The following is a 16,421-nucleotide window of genomic DNA, read 5'->3' as shown; positions in this document are numbered from 1 at the left end:
AGGTGCCTGCCATGCAATGCATGGAGGCAGTACTGACTTGCTTCGCAAGTCAGTACTGCTCTCCTTATGCATTGCTATGGCATGCCCCTAATAAAATTCTGGCTATTTTGCAAATATGTGTTGAATGCAAGCCATTATAATTTCGGACAGTGGTGGTTATGTACTACATCGTCTACAACCACAACATTGGTCACAATGCTCATCTTGGCTCTTTTTGCTTTTTATAACAAATGTTCATGAACCATTTAGATAGTGTAAATAGAGGTTAAACATTTGCTTTCTTTTGTTTCTTTGTTTTTATTTTTTTATTTTTTTGTGAAATTCATTGTCGCGTTAACTTCCTTTTTTTGTCATTTTACCTTTTTTATTTTCTTGCTCTGTACCTAAACATCCGGCTCAGGTGACGTCAGCACGCACCTGTGGGTGGGTCCCCTGCTGCGGTATTAGCTGTAGCCGCAGGTGATAGCCAAGCACTGGGAGACGCTCGGCAGCTCCGGGGACTCGCTTTTTCTCTTTTTGACCAGAAGAGACTGTTTGGATGTGCTGGGTGATCTCGTTCGGTGGCGGCGCCGGACTCCGGGCTTCGACTTTACCGAGTTTCTCCCTTGCTGGATGAAACAGAAACTCACCTGGAAGTCCCCGGTCCTGTCGACACTCCGTCCCAGTTTGAGGCGCTATAGCAGCAGGAGCTGCGTCGGTGTGAGACTTCCGCGGTTCGCTCGCCAGCGAGCACAACCACAACTGTTTCTGCTTATGCGGTAAGTGGACGCTTTGCAAGTGAAATGAGGAGCAGTTATGTTTAAACGGGGTTTGGCACTGATTGCACAGGTAGTCTGGACCTAAAGGGAACACTCCAAAAACTTCTGTGAAGGCAGCAATCAGCGCACCCTGTTGTTGTATTCATATAGTTGTTGTTTTTTTTAACTGCTTAATTTATCAGATCTCTGAGAGCTTAGTGCTTTAAAGTCTGGAGTTTTATTCTTCAGATAAAATAGCTATTGCATACATAAAAGTGCAAAAACGGTGGAAGAAGCATGCAAACAAGTGCTGAGCTAATAAAAATAGATAATATTTATTAGACAACCAGAATGAAATGTAGAAGTAGGGGAACTAAATAGATGCATCTCTCATATATAAATAATTTAAAATGCACACATAAACACGACAGTGTACTTAAACATTACTGCAAATAAACCATTCATTTTTATTTGTAATAAAAAGTAGTTATATAATATGCAATGCAATATAAGCAAGTATAAAAGTAAAAGGAGACTTTAGTTATTAAGATTAATTTAAAAGTACAGTAGAATCAAATAAAAAACATTTCTTTAATCAGATAAAAACAAAAATCTAATATGTAAAGTAATGCCCTTCGACCACATTGCAATAGACGGATGAAACACAAAATGTTCTAATTTTTCAATAAATCTAAAGAGTTGCAAAAACAAAAAACCAGAAATGCAATACAGTCAAAAAAGTAAAACATAAAAATTGACAGAACTAAAATCTAACACACTGAATAACATACTGCAGCTCTTAAGACAAATATAGATGAAATAAAGTGACATTTTACATATAATGAAGTCAAAAATATCAAATATATTACATTAAGTTGATCACATTCATAGTACGTTAAAACTGCTATCGAAAAATATAGAATATAAAAGACTAACTATTGTACAAAATGCATAATTAAGAAAACATAATGGCTTCGCCAAACACAGGTACAAAGTAAAACAAAACAAGCAAAAACACAAAAATGTTAAAATCCAATAACATTCTTTAACCATAAAACATATCAATAGAACAATACATTGCTTATTCGTGATGAAATCAAAGTTGATTCTATTCAAATCAGAATGCAGTGTTTAAATAAATAAACTTCTTTGGTTACGTAGAGTATCAACACATTTAGCATTTCTGTTTGATCATAACACAAATATATAATGAGATTGAAGTTCTGCTCTAAAGGTTCCTTCTCTGCAGGCCTGTTTCAGTTATTTAAAGGAGTAACGTCCACTAACCTGCCTGGCTCCCTCTTCCTCTGCAGGTCCCGGGTGTTTTGAGCCATGCCTGGCCACAGCTCAGGGGCTCCCCAGACGTCCCGCCACTCAAAGCACCACTCCTCCCAGGGCAACCACAAACCAAGTCGAACTATTTACAGGGAGAGCACGGGCTTACCTGACCTCAGGGAGCTTCATGGGGAACATTTCCGCGAGCACCACAATGACCACCCTCGGCATTCGGAGAGCAAGAACGGCCCCAGTAGAAGATACCCGCGAAACGGCACGGCCCGGGGCTCAGAGACTATAGGATTTATTCCAGGGTCGGCTGACAGCGCGCCGGCCAGCAGGCCCTCATGTGGCTCCTGCCCCTCTCTGGGCTGGAGCGGTTGCAAGGCCCTGCTCTGCCGTATGCTCAACTGTGGCTGTTGTGGCAGCCGAGAGCCCTCTCTGCCCGTTAACGAGAGCTCAACAGACCACCCACCCAAATCAGGCGGTGAACCTTCTAACGGCATGGCTCTGACCAACCCAACCTGCAGTGTCTCCATGGAGCCCGGCAAGCCCACCAAGTCTGCCAGGCTACCCACCAGCGAAAGTTTCCGTTACCAAGACGTCCGTTTTAGAGGCGAGATTGTAAATTATCCAGTGAATCCTTCCAAACGGACCCGTCTGCCCGCAAAAGGGGAAAGCCAGAGACCGATCAGCAACACCAGCCTCTTGTCCAACGACTGCTACGACTTGGATGACCCGTGCGACAGCACAGACGTTGACTCTCTTATCACCAAGAAGCTCTTGGAGCTGTACGCCTTCCATCAGATTGAAGAGCTCGCCAAGTGTACGTCCGATTCCTCCTTCTTCCGCAAGACGAACGAGATAAGCGACCTCATCTACAACATTGCCCAGAACTACAACCTGGAGGAGCAGGAGGCCGAGTGCAAGCTGGTGCACGGGGTCATCCGCATCAGCACGAGGAAGGCCAAGAAGAAGGCCAGCCACCAGTCGACGGGGCAGCGTCCCAACGGCAGGAACGACGGGACTCTGCCCGATAGCGGCAACGAGACCATGACCCAAACCTTCATGAGCAGCGATTGTAAGGAAATGGCATTGCATGTTTTTGTTGCTGTTATATAAAAGTATGCTGCAAAGATTTATGAATCATTTAGGTATTTTGCAGCCTGGAGGTTGCAGAATACCAAATATTGGAAACATCTGACCTGTCGTCTCCCGGTGACTCATAGTCTGTTGGAACGTTGCAGCCTTTGTTTAGCTCAGAGTTGTAAGCCTCAACACACTAGGCATTTTGCAGGCAATGGCCTATTAACAATCAGATAATCTGGGGCAAGTTGAAACATGTACGCATGTTTTACCAAAACACTGAAGTAGCAGATGACCAGATTATTTCTACGTCTTAAACCCATAGCAACACTGGTGCTTGTCTTCATGGTGTCCATCTGGTTTCCCTTCACAGTTCCAGAGGTGAAAGTGTCTGAGCAAACGCCGTCAGACGAGCTGGCGAGGAAAATGAGGCAGTACGGCTCAAGAAGTGAGTACATTTGGGGAATTTTTCACCGGCGCACAGACACTTGTGGGACTTTGTTTTTTTTCCCCGTTTGTTTTTGTTGGGGGTGTTATAAACACCGAAGGAATTAAAGCTATCAGGATCTAAAGTTATTCACTTACAGTTTTCAACTGTCCTGATCTCAGAGGGATAATTTCCCCCGGTCTGTGTGACCCATTGTGGCCACTGCAGCTGTAGGCATCTTCTCAACTTCTCCCTCTTTTTTTTTTTTTCCAGTAACACACCTCACCTTACATAGCAAAGTGCTGCATTCCTGCCCTTTTCTTCACATATTACAATTCTCGGCTGCTATTGAACGCCTACCTCATCTGCCTCGTTCTTTTTTCCCCCCCTCCAGCTCTGCAGTCATGCTACACAATCTGCTTAAGCAGCAGATTAAGCCACATTAAATACATGTCCCCTGATTTATTATGTCATTTTAGCAAACAACTCGGGTTACAAATGGATTACAGTGCAACAGGCACTCCGCCCCCTCCTCCCCCCTCACTCTTATGTGAAGAGGTTGCTAAAGGGCCTGGGTGTCCTGTTACATGTCTTTGAATGAGGGTACAGCACATTGTGTTTCCATAACTTTCACAGTGAGGCCTGGGAATGGATCAGCGGCTTGGGTTAAACTCAGTGCCCCTTAACCCTTTGATGCTAATATACAGTGGCTGCTGAAGTGTTCATGCCTTTTGAACATGTACGTTTTATCACAACCACAAACCTCTGTGGGTTATATGTGAGGAAAGTGGTCCATGGAAACGTCATGCTGTTGGGATGCAGGGAAGCTAAATAGATGCAGCTAAGTGTGAATCCGATGTTCTAAATTTATAATCTGGTCCAGAATAGCATTAAGAAGAGGAGTGGGTCTGGGGGAGCTTATACAGGTTCAAAACTCAGGTGGAGGACGGATTTCAAAAATCTGGCCTGTATGCAAGGGTGTCCCTCTATAAATAATTTGTTTGAAGGAAACAACACTAAAAAGTCTCATTTATGGTTTGCCACATGCCTCGTGGAAGGATGTTGTCAAATGACGCCATTTTTTGTTCGGTTTAGATAAAGCTTTTATTCTGGCAGTGTTTGAGACGGTAGTGAGCTAATTTACTAATAAATTGTAAATAGATTCAGGGTTCAGTTATGACATTTAGGGTTTTTTTGCTTGTGGTCATTAGACCAGTGGAGTTTGGTTGTGTACTGATTCAGTGACTTTATTAAACAATGATAAAGTGTAGGGTCTGATCACACATAAAATATAAAGTTATGTGTGATCAGCCAGGTAATATTGATATTATAGAAGCCCACCATCTGCGTTCGGAGGCTTATGTAGATGTTGAGGAATGGTGGCCTAAGAATGGAGCCTTGAGGAGCCCGGATTTGTTATTGATTTTTGATTATCTAATGACACAAAGCCATTAGGTAAAATAAGATCGGAGCCAGTTTAGGACAATCTGACCGACTTTCCAATCGATCAGTTCATTTCCTATGATCGGATGTGTCAACTTCTATAATGAGACGTTTTGCATGTTTTGCTTTTAAGAGGTTTATCATTCAAAAACGTTTATAGGTGTAATGTCAGTGCTGTGGAGATCCAGATGAAGCTTTTTTTTTTTAAAGATGTTTGATCACTGGCATTTGCAGCCTCTGTTTATAATTCTCCATCTAAAGACAAGTGTTTAATATTTACAACATTTGAGGCTCTTCACAGCTTAAGGACAATTGTTTTGGTTTTAACTTGTGGGGAATTAATGTACAAAGTCTTTGCAGAATCTGATTAAACGTTTATGAGGGAAAAGTTGCGACACGTTGGTGAGCCTGTCAACAATAGTAAGTAATGTCTGGGTCAGAGCAGCCAGAGCTACAGTGGAAGAGTTTGGATCAGATTCAAATGAACTTACCGTAATTACAAGTGGTAAACAAGGTAATTTTAGGGTGTGTAATTAATCAGATTTTAATTGAAAACCACATATGGACAAACTAAGCAACATTCTCTATTCAAAACACAGTTTTGCTGCTAACATTTTTTAATGAGCTCCACAACAAAGGTATTGTTTTTAATCTGGTGTTTAGTTTATTCAGCCGTCAGATTGGGGCAAAGTGTTATTATAGCTACTCCGTTTTCAAGTGTTTCAGGAAGCTCTGATCATTCATGTAACTCCTTTGAAAAAGAAATGTCCTCAGAAATGTGGAGTGTGGATGCTGATGTTATCATGCTATGTCTGAGTGCTGCTGTTTGTTTTTTAGCTGATGTTTTGCATTAACATGATGGAACTTTAGTGATGGGCAAACTTTTTTTTTTTATTGTTGTTGTACAGTGTCCGCATAGGAGCGAATAATCTTTTCCAGCGTTCCATCTGATGTATATATATATTTTTTTAAACCAAAATGTAATCTACAGTGGGCCAAGAGAAGCAACTTTGTTGCCCATTGCTGTTGTTTGCTGATGTCACTTGGGCGTCAGATTTATGGGGGTACGAGAAACACGGCAATGCAAAGGTTCCGCTTGAAACTTTTGCAATTAAAAAAATAATAATTCCATTAATAACGTTAAATTTTTTTTAAATGAACACATTAAAGTCCTGGCAATAGTTTAGATCAAAGCACATTTGCTGGCCTAGCCAAAGTCCAAAATGAATTGAAGCGAGAATTCATGGCACAACTTAATTTGCTCTTCATCCAGTCTGATGGAGCTTGGACTGTTTTAGAAAGACGATCAAAAATCTCAGTCTCTGGAGGCAGAACACAGAATAATAATGTCTGCGGTTGTACAACTTTGTGGAGTTGAATACTATTGGTTTTTATATGAGGGATTGTTTTTGAACAAAGTGTCATTTCCCCTCTGCTTCACTGCTTTGCTTTACTCTAAGAAAAACCAGAATACAATAAGTTGAAATTTGTGGTTTGAAAACAAGTGGAAAAGTTCAAGAAATCCACTTTGTGCATCTATTCATCTGTATTAATTTCTTTCTTCCCCCCTACTTTCTGTTCCAGCGTATTCCTCCAGCACTTCCTCAGCCTACTCTCCCTACCAGCACGACACCGGGACAAACTCCTCAGGAGCTCCTCTGCTGATTTGAAATGCTACGCAGAGAATCAAATGTCTATATGCTGACAAATCATGTAGCTTCCTTTCATTATACTGTTACTGAGCAGAGCACCTTTATCCAACATGGGTATAGTTCTCCTTTCATTGGTCAAAAAGATTTTTTTTTTTATCTTTCCTTTAAAAACGACCAACAGAGGAGCTTTTTGTTGTTATTATTTTGTCATTTTCTCATGGCAGAGGGATGTAAGTGTTTGGTTTTTGTTTTTTGTTTTTTTTATCAACGCAGTGTTTTAGGTTTAGACAGTAAAGGCTCAGCAGTAAGGAGGTCAGAGCATCGAGGCTCAGATCAGGACAGAACCGTCCTCAGTCTTGTCTTTGGTTTTGTTTGTACGAGCTGTCTTATTCTGCATGTACAGCTTAATGTCTCCTACCATTTCGCTCGACTGCTGAGGGACACTTTGGTCTGTTTCACCCGCAGACTGTACTGTCGAAAGCCATATTTTGATGTACATATTAAGTCAATGTTACTCTGTAACCGTTTGGATTTGTTGTTTGTTTTTTTTTATTCATGTTTTGGACAAAATAAAAATTTCCGTCGTTGTTTTTAAGCCTTTTGTTTTACTAAACGTGTTGCTGATACGCAACAGGCGCTGCCTTTCTATTCGTCGACGACGCAGCAGAAAATGTAGATCAAACCGAAATCTGCTCGCAACAACTTCCTCGGTTCCAGCGTTTCTTTTCTTGCGTCGACAAGTGTTTCTGTAAAGTTTTCTCCCTGGCCCACTTTTTCTTCATCTCTGGGATTGTTGTCAGGCTCACCTCCCCGAGGTCAGCGTTGCAGCAGGCAGGGTTTTTCCGCCCTCAGCAAAAGACGGAACTCGTTTGGCTGGTTCTGACTCAAGGGAAATAAAATCCAGGGGTTTGTCTTTGTCATTTATTGCAAAATGAAGACGGAGCACGGAAAACCAACCAGATTTCAGGAATCCGTCCCGATTCTGTTTGGTGTCTAACAAGTACTTTTTTTTTCCGCTCTGGAAATTTTAGATTCTGGTGTGCTTTTACGACAGTCCAAAAAAAAAAAAAAAATTTATCTAAGGCTAAATCTGTTAGCTGCTGGAATTTACGACCATTTTGCGTCTTGTGTTGTAAAACAGGACATCTGTCAGACTATAATAAAACTGCTCCTGAACATTCTTTTGATTTCCTTTGGAAGCAGATGAGAAGAGTTTTTGGTTGAGTCACGTAGAAGCAATGCTTGCTCCACAAAGCTTTAACACAACATGTAATTATCTCTGTTTTCTGTGCCTGAATTCAAGCTTTTCAGGCTTTTTTTCTCTTTTCTTTTCTCCCCCCTTTCTGTTTGTGTTGCAGTTTTCCTGCATAACCCCATTTCCTCTGGCTCACTGCCCCCGCCGGCACATTCCTGTTTTACCTGCACAGGTTGTCATGTAAAGACACACAGTTTCACAACCTGCATACCAAACAGTGAGATGAGTAAGGACTAAGTAGGCCTGTTCCTTATAAATCACAGCATTCACACTGTTGGGATTTTTTTTTTTTACGACGGTGTTTTTCTGTCGACTAACATGTTGTTCTTTACTTTCACGGGTTAAATCGAGGAAGGGGAAAAAAAAAGTTGACATTGTTCAGAAGGAGAGTAAATTAAAGAGAGATTTTCAGGAAACTACTTGCCGGAAGAGATTCCATTATTTTCCATGAGAGGGAGACACAGTACCATTGTTAAAGTTCCTGCAATAAACACATGCATTACTGTGAAGTGGAAAGAAAATACTAGGTTTTCAATATTATTTAGCAAATAAAATCTGAAAAGTGCACTTTGCATTCAGCCCCCATTTGATATAATACCCTTAAATATACAAATGTGGCAAGAAGAAAACCATAACTAGCTCCTTTTGTTCTTTTTTATCACAAGCCATGCAGGGGACACAGCAGACACAGAAGAAGCAGCTTTGGTCGGCAGAGGTCAAAATATTTGTGGTAAACTAATGCAACACACCGACCTGAACACACTCAACCACAGAAAATGTGTTACTGAGGCTGCAAAAGACTCGCAACTGGGGCAGAGGTTCACCCTCGAGTCGGACGATGATCCTAAACACTTGGCTGTGATGGAATGGTTTATATCACAGCATATTCATGTGTTAGACTGGTGCTGTCAAAGTCTAGACCCAAGTCCAGTTAAGAATATGTTGCAAGACTTTAAAAAGGTGAAGTGATGTTCACAGATTTGAACTTTTTTGAAACTTTTGAGCTGCTCTGCAGAGAAGAGTGCAGGAAACATTCAGTCTAGTGCAAATCTTGGAGTTTTGTCGCCTCAAACGGATTTCCAGATGCTTTGAAATAATGCACAAATTCATGTCACGCTTATTGGGTTTTTTTTATGAGCAACTAAAGTAAATGACCACATATTATTTTCCTTCCTCTTCATAATTATGCAGTACTTTGTGTTGTTTTGTCACACTGAAATTTATGTTTATACAGTGGGGTGAGTCTTTTTGCAGGGTGATGCGCACGCTTTCAGTCTGAGAGTTGGCAACACTGTTTCCCTAATCTTTCATCATTTCATATTTGTAATATCTTTACAATGTGATGCCTGTTCATCAGGTTGAAGCATGATATTTGCCCTGAATCTTACAGTTTTATCCTGTTTACAATTTTTCCAGATGGTCTAGAGAAGCTAAAGAAGCGGTGTGAAAACGTTCAGATTCGTGCTTTTGGACAGACTTGGAAGAATTTTAAAACGTTTTTGTAGTGCAATGATGGATCTGAGTGAAGGGGTGAGGGTGTCATGGCAACCAGTGAGCGTCACTAGTGAATTCATGTACAAAAATATATTTATTTCAAGTCTTCATTTGAAGCACACAACATTTATATACAACAACGAAGCAACAGAAAAGGTCAAGTATACTGTGGAAAGACGACGCTTTCTTTTTAGCGGAGGATTTCTGCATAATCTGGACTAAAGTGACCTCAGCTTCTTGAAAAATGGAAGCAAATCCTAATCCCGTGTAGAAAAATAACAGTTTCTCTTGCCGATTTTTGGGGGTGGTTTTGCAGCATTTAAGTGGTGTAATAATAATAATAATAATAATAATAATAATAATAATAATAATAATAATAATAATAATAATAATAATAATAAACAACAAACAGATGATCACTTTGCAGATTGGAGGACCGCTACGGATTTCTGCAGAAGAGCATGTCGACCAGCAGCTCCAGCAGGTTGGCCTGGCCAATCACAGGCCGGAAGAAGAGCTCGGCGATGAGGCTGGGTGTGACGCCCTGCAGCATGGAGGCTGTGAGGAGGATCCGAGCGAAGCGCTCCTGGTGGCCCGGATGCAGGAGCTGGACCACCTCGCTCAGGGCGTGCTGAGCTTCCTGCTGCAGCCCCTCTACAAACAGGCCTGCCTGTAACTCTGGCACATCTGTTGTTAAAATAAAAGGGAATATTTTTTAGGAATCATGTACTTTTTTTTTTTTTTTTGCATACTTGGAAGTCACTAATTCCAGCCAGTGCCTACCTGGGTTAAATATCGTGGTCCCTTTCAGATATGCGTACTCCTTCGGGCTCAAGTCCAAGCTCCAAAACTTTTTCAGACAACACCTCAGCTTGCTGACGCCCGCCATGGTGGGCTGCTCCCTCTCCGACTCGGGGCTCTCCTGGCGGTTCAGGAGGATCTTTTTCAGCATGCTGTCGGCCGGAACGTCCGTCACGTCGAAGTCCACATGCTCCTGGGCCAGACCCAGAATGAAGAGCGGCGCCCAGCAGCTTCTCAGAAGGGTGTACTGGTCACCCGGCGGCAGCTGCTTGAAGGCCGGTACGTTTCTCATAAAGTGCACGGTTTTGACCAGGACCGCGGAGGCCTCCTTGCAGACCTCCGACGGTCTGACCAAGCACACTGTCCTTCGCACCTCGCAGTTGCACCTGTGAGGAGCCGAGCTGTGGTGGAAGCTGTCTTGGCTCGGTCCGCCTTTATCCATTTGGCTCAAGATGTTGTAGAGGATGGGATTCAGAAGCCTGTCGCCGCTGTTCGAGCAGTCACACCTGCTGTCCATCGTTTCTGACCAGGATGTGCGGTCTCTTCGGTCTGAGCTCTGTCTCTCTCCCTCTGCCTGAGCTGTGCTTCCTCCTGTCTGCCTTCACTTATAAAGCCACCCCGCCGCCTCCCGCCTCCTTGTTGGACCTTGAAATGTCAATACACTCGATGTGAAAAACAACCATGTGCTCTGCCAGGTGACTGCTAGAACAACCCTGGGAAACAGATAAGCTTTTCTCAATGAAAAGTAGCTGCTGGAGTAACACATGGACATCGTGAGGGATTGGCCTTATCTGAAAGCCGGTGTCGTTAACCCAGGCAGTACCAAGCTACCAAGGACTGCAGAGGTAATCGGCCTCCCACTGTGTCACTGCACCTGCCACTTAACACCTGTGGGGCTGGAAGGAGGCCAGAGTACAAAAAAAAGGGGCCAGTGACCTTTACATTATGTTCTCATTAGGTGCCCTTTTATCTAAATAAACATTTAATCTGGAAGCAACCGGGGGATTTTTTAGACTTGTTTTGAGAAAGGTGGAAATCAGGAGTGGTTGCAGTGTCCAGTGGAAACGCAGTCAAGTCGTTAAAACATTTCCACAGCTTTAAGGGACAGCAAAGTGGTTAAAAAAAACAAAAAAAACTGCTAGAGCAGCAGAAATGGGTCGAAAAAAGAGGAGAAAAAAAACAAACAGTTTTAACTGATTCCTTTCCCTCTTAAGGAAGTAATTTTAAATAATAAGAGAGAGCTTGTTAACATGCCAAACGAGATGAAATTGTTCAGTAGTTTTTGAGGTATTTCAATGTAAAATGAAGAGATGCTCGCCATGCACCACATCTGTTTGTCAGCTGTGGGTTTGACTCTTGGCCCTGGTCATTTTCTTTTCTTTCGCCTCTCTTCCCTTTCTTGATACTGTGCAGTGCAACAGCAGTGATACACAGAGCCAAAGGCGAATACAACCATTGCTATGTAATAATACAATAGTTGCCATTATTAAAAAATGAAGGAAGAGTCCAAAGGTGGTAGAAATTCAGAATATAATGCTAAAAACTCCAGATGATACTGTATTAAAAAAATGACATCAGACAAAACTTTGACTGTTCCAAGTCAGTCACGATTCTTCAAATTATTCTCTTTCCTAATTGACTGATTTATGGGTCAAGCACTTTATGTTTCCCTCGTATTATGCTGGAATTACGCTCCCCTCCACCACTTGAGGCATTTTGCAAAATGCATGACTTTTCTTGTTGCTTTTAGACTGCTGGCCTCTTCCTCTCTGAGTGGCATTTCAGCCCATGTTGGTACAGGTAGATATAGAGTCATTCTCTCATCAGCTTCACAAGATATTTTGCTTGTATTTTGGGTTTGATTTACAAATTTCACACACACAAAAAAAAATGCATATTTTTGGGTTTCAAAGGCCCCGCCTCTTTCCTGAACAGTATGAAGAAGAACCTCTGAACAGATGAAGCCTTGAGGCTTCTGTAAGTTTCACCCATAATGAACCAGATTTCTGGAGGTCCACAGTTTTCTTTCCTAAAATCTTGGCTTTTTGATTATTCAGCAATTTCTCAAAAGGAAACGGTGAGTTTCAAGTGTTACCTTAAGTAACAAAAACAGGTGTGCCTTGGTTTAACTGTGCTGTGAATTAACCTATCAGAAACCTTAAAGCGGTGACATCATCGGAGCGTTCCCATGTAAGGTTTAGTAATCCTGGTAAACGCAAACTTGTAAATTTAAGGGTGCGTGGGTGACACAGGGGTTAAGCACAACCCACATATGGAGGCCTTAGTCCTTGAGTCCTGTTGCAGGTTGGATTCCTGGCCTGGTGACCTTTTCTGCATGTCTTCCCCTTCTCTCATTACCCACTTTCTTGTTAATTCACTATCAAATAAAGGCCACTAGAGCCACTAAAACCTAAAAAAAAACTTGTAAATTTAAAGAATGTAATAAAAAATGTATTTTTGAAGTTTTCAACAACCTGATCAAACATCACTTACCCTTGGTATTGCTATGTAATAATGTCAGTGGGTCGTGTCAATGATGCTGGCTCCCACTGGGCGAATATGTTTGTTGACTTTAGATAATGTTAGTCTTTTACCTGCTAAGTGGTGAGTAGAAGCTGGTGTTAGGCTATGTTCACATTTTCACATCGATCAATGACAACTTTGTAATTAGACATTGTTTAGCACCTTTTAATTTTAATTTTACATTTGGATATTTTTAATGCAGAATTAGCTAAATATAAAAATCATTATTAAATCAGGTATTGTTATGATTCTTAGGTGTTTGGACATTTAGTTTCAAGCAAAGTTCAAGGTTTTGCTGACCTTGATCTTATTCTATCACACTATTTCCTTCCACTTTGCCTTTGTGTGCTTGCATACGGCTCTCTGCAAACGTCCAGTTACTTCATCAAACCTTCTTTCGGCTGAAAAGTCATTAATTTTCCTCGTGATTGAGGCCTTAATAAAACCATAACAGAAATTTTGTGTGTGACTGGTCTTAGGTAATTATCTAATTTTCACAAACAACATTGCGAGGGATTGTCATTGTACATGTGTGAATAAGCTAAATAAATAAACTTTCCAACAACGTTCTGATTTGAAAGAAGGATGTTGCTTGTACGTAACGTGGACGTTGTTATTCTAAAATAATCAAAACTGATAATTAAAAATACAGTATGAGATCATGGAATTTCAATTTATGGTTTCTGTGGCAGGCAATGCAATGTTCCACAATCCTAATTTATTATCCTGCCTGTGCCTGGCACCGAGGGGGGAATACGATAAGCAAATGACTTTATTACGATCTCACATAAACAAAACGGTAAAAGATGCGTGTTTTTGTTTTTTTTTTCCTCTCGGTTCGGACGTTTAGCTCCTCAGTCGCTACACATGAAAAATGTTTATGACTTGGTTATTTTTTTTTTTACATTTGCTCGGAGTGTTACCCAGAAGCTTTAAAGTGTTGCAGAGGGGAAGTTCCAGGAGAAGAGGTAAACCCTGGAACAGCGAAGTCAAGGTCAGTCATGTAGTGTAAAACCGCAATAAAGAGATTAGACGCCAGACACAACTGGCAGCACCAGTCACCGAGTGTTTGCCTTACTTCATTACTCTCTACTCATTCCTTGAAGGATTCCGTTAGGAAATATTTCACAACCTCAGTTTTTTGTAATCTCATTTTAACACATTGTAACCATTTGTACCAGAAATAATCACCAGTGTGCGAAGGAAAACAAGAAAACAAATAATCAGGAGGAATGTGAGCATTATTATTATTATTTATTTTATTTTTTATTTTTTACAGGGTGACCTGTAATGCACCCCGGCAGCTCTTAGGCTTCATGGAGCATGATGACAGTTGTAAATGGCTGCGATAAGGCCTGTGTTTATAGAGGTTAGGAGCAGGCAGAGACGGGCACGGAGGACAGACACTTATCTCAGCCTGGACAGTAAAAATAAAATGTCCTTCAGTCTATAAGTGGAATGTTCTGGGAGGGAGGAAGCACCGCCTCATCAGGTTGGACGTGATGTAATGCCGGTCTTCCAGAGATGATCCAAATCTTCACATCTGTAGTCATTTGAAATCAAAACAAACTTGAATAGGTCAAGAATTGGAACTGTTGCAACACAATTCCACATTCGTGGATCCTTTCATTTACATATTTAAAATATATGTTAAATATTTTAAACTTATAAACTCCTGTAACTCAGCTCACTCTTCTTCTAAAACTTCCCTCTTGAGACCTGACTTGTGTTAACTTTACTTCCGCCCGTTATTTTTCCCACTGGGTCGGTGAACTCCCGGCTCTGTGTGTGCACGACGAAGAGGAACATGACTCCACGCTTCACCTGACGGCAAATACGACCGATTCCTGGCTCTTGTTTGGACAAGGTCATCAACACCAAGATCAGGTGGTGACTGTTGAACAAATGTTCTCAGAAATTAAAGCCGCATTTATACTCGTATTGCTCTGTCAGGTTTATGATCCACTTCTAAGCAAGGTTGTGTGTCACATTGCTTTGAACTCTCAGTGACCCAATATGGGCGAGCGATGAAATCATCGGTGGTGACTTGACAAAAAACAACCATGTCAGTTTTTTCCGCCGTTTTATCACTATTGCACTATTGTAGTACAAACAATACAAGAGTGTGTTTTTCTAACATGCTAGGACATACGGATATGTTAACCATACTCAGAAATCCAAATAATATAAATACTAAAAAGGAGCTAAAGGAAATACCTTTTAGAATGTTTTGCAAAATGTAATAAAAAAAAATTACCTTCTTATAGTGAGAAATAAGCTAGGATACCCTCACATTTATTCTCACTTAAATGTCACACAGGTGGATCATGTCAGGTCCATATGATGAGAACATCGTTACTCAGCATTTGAAGGAGGTTTTATTTAGCAACCTGTACCATGTGAGCAAACTTGGAAATCTCGAACAGACTGTCAGAATTAAGAAATCGCACGAACAAAATCTTTACAACAATACGAATTAGGCTAAAAGCATCAAAAAGCAAAATATTATGCACTTATGAGGAGTCCATTGACATTTATCAGTCTGGAAAGTTTTACACAGCCATTTCCATGGAAACCAAATATCCGCCTTCCAGCAGGAAAGAAGCCCGGAACAGATGCAATGGAGATGCCGTAGATTATTTTAGAACATATTGCAATAAATTCATATGTTGCAATGGCCCAGTCAAAGTCCACCTGAAAACAAATGCCCACGGATGACAGAACAATAAGTCGTTCGAGTGGTCTCAACAGTTTTACAAGGCACTAAATACATACACGAGTACAAAATATTAGTGAGTGCAAAACTTAGAAGGTTGTCCTATATCCTGGTAAAGTGAGATAACTGAGAATGTACAGTAGACCTAATCTGAGACGAAGTGTACCACAGATAGCACTACAGTGTTTACTGAACACCAGACGGAATAATGAGCAGGTTAGACAGAAAGCAGACAAAGAGAAGTAGATAGGCTGGAATCAGTTTCTAAGTGTGTAAACACCAGTGTTATAAGAGAAAGCTTGGAATTTATGATTAAATACAGGAAACAATATTCATAGAAATAAAGAAAAAAGTTAGAAAGCTAAACAATTTGGAATTACTTAAAAATTTGACTTAATTTGAGCTTTTGAAAGCTCCTTTTCTGACAAGATGCTTAGTTATGAAGACTTTTACAAAAGGCTTCATGTTTAAAATGGACAGATATGAATTCTGTATAACTTTAGGAAAACAGGAAAGCTGTGACTTCGACATATTGCTTCTGTTCTTACAAAAAAACTTGTCTGAAGAAAAGATTGTTTAGCATGCAACCAAAAATAAGGCAAAATGTCATTAGCCATTTGTAATTTGATATATAATGCAGCATATGCAATGACTGTAGGCCTCATAAATAAGTTTATACTTAAATTTGTTGAGCTTACATTCCTTTATTGGCAAACGCAATGGTAAACATTGTTTTAAGAAGTAGAGAAGTTATTAAGATTTTAAAGCTTTTATAACATCAGATTAATATTCATAAATTGTTTTTGTTAATAACATTTTGTCTCTGGAAACCTTTGTGTCATATTTATTATACTTTTCTACTTTAGGAATCAGTGCATACTAGAAATGTTCAATGTGGTCAACAAAAAAACTTAAACATCAAGCAATAATATATCAATGTCCAGGTTATTTTTTTAGATCATTTTTGCTTTGTCTAGATGTTAATTAAATGTTAGATTACAAAATTATATAT

The 16,421-nt window shown here is 40.6% G+C and overlaps 2 protein-coding genes across 2 annotated transcripts; one reads left to right on the top strand and one right to left on the bottom strand.

Annotated features, from left to right (window-relative positions):
- Nucleotides 1–416: 416 nt before the first annotated feature.
- Nucleotides 417–7,215, top strand: kdf1a (keratinocyte differentiation factor 1a). The gene is made up of 4 exons (XM_008432300.1): nt 417–758; nt 2,051–3,093; nt 3,472–3,546; nt 6,553–7,215. The coding sequence occupies exons 2-4, from the start codon at nt 2,070–2,072 to the stop codon at nt 6,636–6,638; spliced, it is 1,185 nt and encodes a 394-aa protein (XP_008430522.1). The 5' UTR covers nt 417–758; nt 2,051–2,069; the 3' UTR covers nt 6,639–7,215.
- Nucleotides 7,216–9,444: 2,229 nt separating this feature from the next.
- On the bottom strand, nt 9,445–11,103 carry nr0b2a (nuclear receptor subfamily 0, group B, member 2a). The gene is made up of 2 exons (XM_008432301.2): nt 10,153–11,103; nt 9,445–10,056 (listed from the first exon to the last, which is right to left on the bottom strand). Exons 1-2 carry the CDS (start codon nt 10,685–10,687, stop codon nt 9,809–9,811), a joined length of 783 nt encoding a protein of 260 aa, XP_008430523.1. The 5' UTR covers nt 10,688–11,103; the 3' UTR covers nt 9,445–9,808.
- Between the last annotated feature and the right edge of the window lie 5,318 nt (nt 11,104–16,421).

Source organism: Poecilia reticulata, linkage group LG16 (genome assembly GCF_000633615.1).
Source record: "Poecilia reticulata strain Guanapo linkage group LG16, Guppy_female_1.0+MT, whole genome shotgun sequence".
Classification (NCBI taxonomy): Eukaryota; Metazoa; Chordata; class Actinopteri; order Cyprinodontiformes; family Poeciliidae; genus Poecilia; species Poecilia reticulata.
This window is presented reverse-complemented; position numbering and strand designations above follow the sequence as displayed.

Excerpts from the sequence above, each read along its gene's own strand:
- kdf1a (XM_008432300.1), top strand. The coding sequence starts at position 2,070 with ATGCCTGGCCACAGCTCAGGGGCTCCCCAGACGTCCCGCCACTCAAAG. Across the intron at positions 3,094-3,471 it reads AACCTTCATGAGCAGCGATT|TTCCAGAGGTGAAAGTGTCT; the intron begins GTAAGGAAATGG and ends TTCCCTTCACAG. Across the intron at positions 3,547-6,552 it reads GAGGCAGTACGGCTCAAGAA|CGTATTCCTCCAGCACTTCC; the intron begins GTGAGTACATTT and ends TTTCTGTTCCAG.
- nr0b2a (XM_008432301.2), bottom strand. The coding sequence starts at position 10,687 with ATGGACAGCAGGTGTGACTGCTCGAACAGCGGCGACAGGCTTCTGAAT. Across the intron at positions 10,057-10,152 it reads GACCACGATATTTAACCCAG|ATGTGCCAGAGTTACAGGCA; the intron begins GTAGGCACTGGC and ends TTTTAACAACAG.